Here is a 2,606-nt window from a genome sequence, read left to right as displayed (position 1 = left end):
CAACCTTATTATTAGAGACATGCACACATTTATCACTAAACACTTGATATGTGGAATGAACCAATTAAATAGAACGGGATTATTTAGGGTAGGCTTCAATTATGGAAGGAAGAGTGGGAATCTTGATGATATTGTAACGAGGGAAGCCTCCTTCCGCCAAGAGGTTGTTCCACTCCAGCTCGGTCCTCTCCTTCCCGCCCAATTGGTGCGCAAACATCAGCAAGTCGAATATGGTGGCTATATCGTCGAAGGGTCCTTTTCCTTCTGGCTGCAGAACCACTTCAATTAAGATCAGTATCCCCTCTTTCTCGGGTATTGCCTTCTTACAGTTCTTTAGGATCTTCACGCACTCTTCATCTCCCCAGTCGTGCAACACATGCTTCATAAATAGCAAGGTGTCACAAGTTTCCCAGAGTTAATAATTGTATGTCATAGCCGAGATAAGTTTTGTAATCATGGTTTGGAGTGACTCCAGCTGCGAAGATCATGGTTCGAGACGGACCAGCAAGAAACTGACTGAATAATTGTATGTTACAAATGAAGCGCACGGTGACTTGAGATCAGTGCAATAAAAGTAAGAAAATTACATAATTACCTTCAGGATGACAGCATCCGCAGTGGGAACGGACTCAAACATGCTGCCCCCGACATGCTCGACTCCCGGGTGTGCTGGAGCAGTGGCCACGACGTGCAGCAGGTCGAAGTTGATCCCTTGAATGTGGGGGTTGGCCTTCACAATCGTGGCTATCACCCAGCCAATCCCACCACCAACATCCACAAGCGATCCAATTGGCCCGAACCTGTCTCTGTAAGCGGCCATGATTGCTTGCATAACGTTCTTGCTGTTACATGCCATCGCATCGTTAAACAACTTGTTGAACATAGGGTTCTTCAATGCCTTCTCCCAGATCTCCATGCCGTGCGCCTTCTTAAACGGCGTCGACCACCCTCCTGCTAATGTGTTGGATAAATTTTTTTAAATTAAAAATGGGCCTAATTCGAACTTGAGCCCATATGCAATCCAAAAGCTTAAGCCAATGGGCCTTTGTCTTTTATAAACTTCCTCATTTTTTTCTTTTCAACCGATGTGGGACATTATGTCCTCTCACATCACCATTTTTTCTCCAACATCCAACCCTCACGTGGTATCGTGTCGTCTTACACGAGCCACGTGACCTTAATCAATGGACGAGACCACACGACTTAATTACACCCGCCCTTACTTCGATGTCCCGACATCGAACACAACGGGTGCCTGCTCGAGGCGCACGTTACGCTTACACTCGAGCCTACGGGTCACACGGATGCGCGTTATGCGCACGAAGCCGCCCTACACACCCAGGATTATAACCATGGGCTTTGATAGCAGTTGGATAAATTTTTTAAATTAAAAATGGGCCTAATTTGGACTCGAGCCCATATGCAATCCAAAAGGTTAAGTCAATGGGTTACTGGGTTTTTGTCTTTTATAAACTTCCTCATTTTTTTCTTTTCAACCGATGTGGGACATTGTGTCCTCTCACATCACCACTTTTTCTCCAACATAATGATATTATCATATCTTATCTGAGAAAACATAATTTAAAAAAAAAAAGTTTACGCTTTACACAAGCCCTAGTTTTCATCGATGAAAAGGCAATTAATTCTTTTTTTTTATAATGCAATTAATTCCTTTTTTTCTTTTCTTTTTTTTTTTTAAGGAGAACGCTCTTTTTTTTTAAGTACCTTCTTTAATACATTGACTAAGGTAGTGCCACGGAGCCAATTGAAGCGGGTGGTTTTGCATGATAACCATGGGCGCAAGGTTCGACTCCGACCCTGATTCCGTTACTAGCCACCTCGACGAGTATGTCTGGCCGTAGAGCGTGTCTCCACCATCTGATGGTTGATGGGCAGCAAAGATTTCCCGGCGGACAAGCAGCCTCATGATGCGTGCGAGGGAGGGAATGTCCGGGGACGAGGTACCATCAATGGAAGCGCCGATTTGGTGCAACGTAACTGGTCGGCCATGGGAGTGCATGATGTTGGCTATGCCGAGTTCCACAGCACATGTCAGGGCCATCGCGTCTGCAAATCCAAACATGCAATGCCATATAGCCACTTGACCTCTCAACATCGCATCGTCTTCCTTTGCGTCCATATTTGTTGTAATGCTCCCTCCCATTTAACGCTCTTAATCTTATGAGATAGTTGAGAATATAACAACTAAATCTGATCAGCAACAAAGAGGGATATAAATAGGCAAAGAGTGATGTACTTATGAAAAAATAGTATAAAATAAAATAAATAGCAAAGAGTGATGTGAGATATACATAGTTTACTTTTTCCATCACAAAATTGCCAGCTGCTTGCCCATTAGGGAAAGGCTTTTCCTTTTAATAGACAGTAGACATCGACTCCATGCATTAGACAGAGTAGAACTTGATCTTTTTTTGCCACTTTCTAAACTATTAAAAGTTTGAAAATCACTTTGCGGATAATATATATTTTGTTCAAACATACTTATTTAGACTAATCTCAGCCAGTACTAAAAATTGAGAAACTAATGAAATATGTAAAGTTTGAAAGCTCAAATTTAAAAGATTTCTAATCTCAGAAAATTTAAA

At 42.4% G+C, this 2,606-nt stretch overlaps 1 protein-coding gene across 1 annotated transcript; it reads right to left on the bottom strand.

Moving 5' to 3' along the window:
- On the bottom strand, positions 1-2,140 carry LOC116205754 ((R,S)-reticuline 7-O-methyltransferase-like). Its single transcript, XM_031538407.1, has 3 exons — positions 1,726-2,140; positions 596-951; positions 1-379 (listed from the first exon to the last, which is right to left on the bottom strand). The coding sequence occupies exons 1-3, from the start codon at positions 2,138-2,140 to the stop codon at positions 80-82; spliced, it is 1,071 nt and encodes a 356-aa protein (XP_031394267.1). The 3' UTR covers positions 1-79.
- Positions 2,141-2,606: the final 466 nt, after the last annotated feature.

The sequence above is a fragment of the Punica granatum genome, chromosome 4 (genome assembly GCF_007655135.1).
Source record: "Punica granatum isolate Tunisia-2019 chromosome 4, ASM765513v2, whole genome shotgun sequence".
Lineage (NCBI taxonomy): Eukaryota > Viridiplantae > Streptophyta > Magnoliopsida > Myrtales > Lythraceae > Punica > Punica granatum.
This window is presented reverse-complemented; position numbering and strand designations above follow the sequence as displayed.

Excerpts from the sequence above, each read along its gene's own strand:
- LOC116205754 (XM_031538407.1), bottom strand. The coding sequence starts at position 2,140 with ATGGACGCAAAGGAAGACGATGCGATGTTGAGAGGTCAAGTGGCTATA. Across the intron at positions 952-1,725 it reads TAGTCAATGTATTAAAGAAG|GAGGGTGGTCGACGCCGTTT; the intron begins GTACTTAAAAAA and ends ACACATTAGCAG. Across the intron at positions 380-595 it reads CGGATGCTGTCATCCTGAAG|CATGTGTTGCACGACTGGGG; the intron begins GTAATTATGTAA and ends CTATTTATGAAG.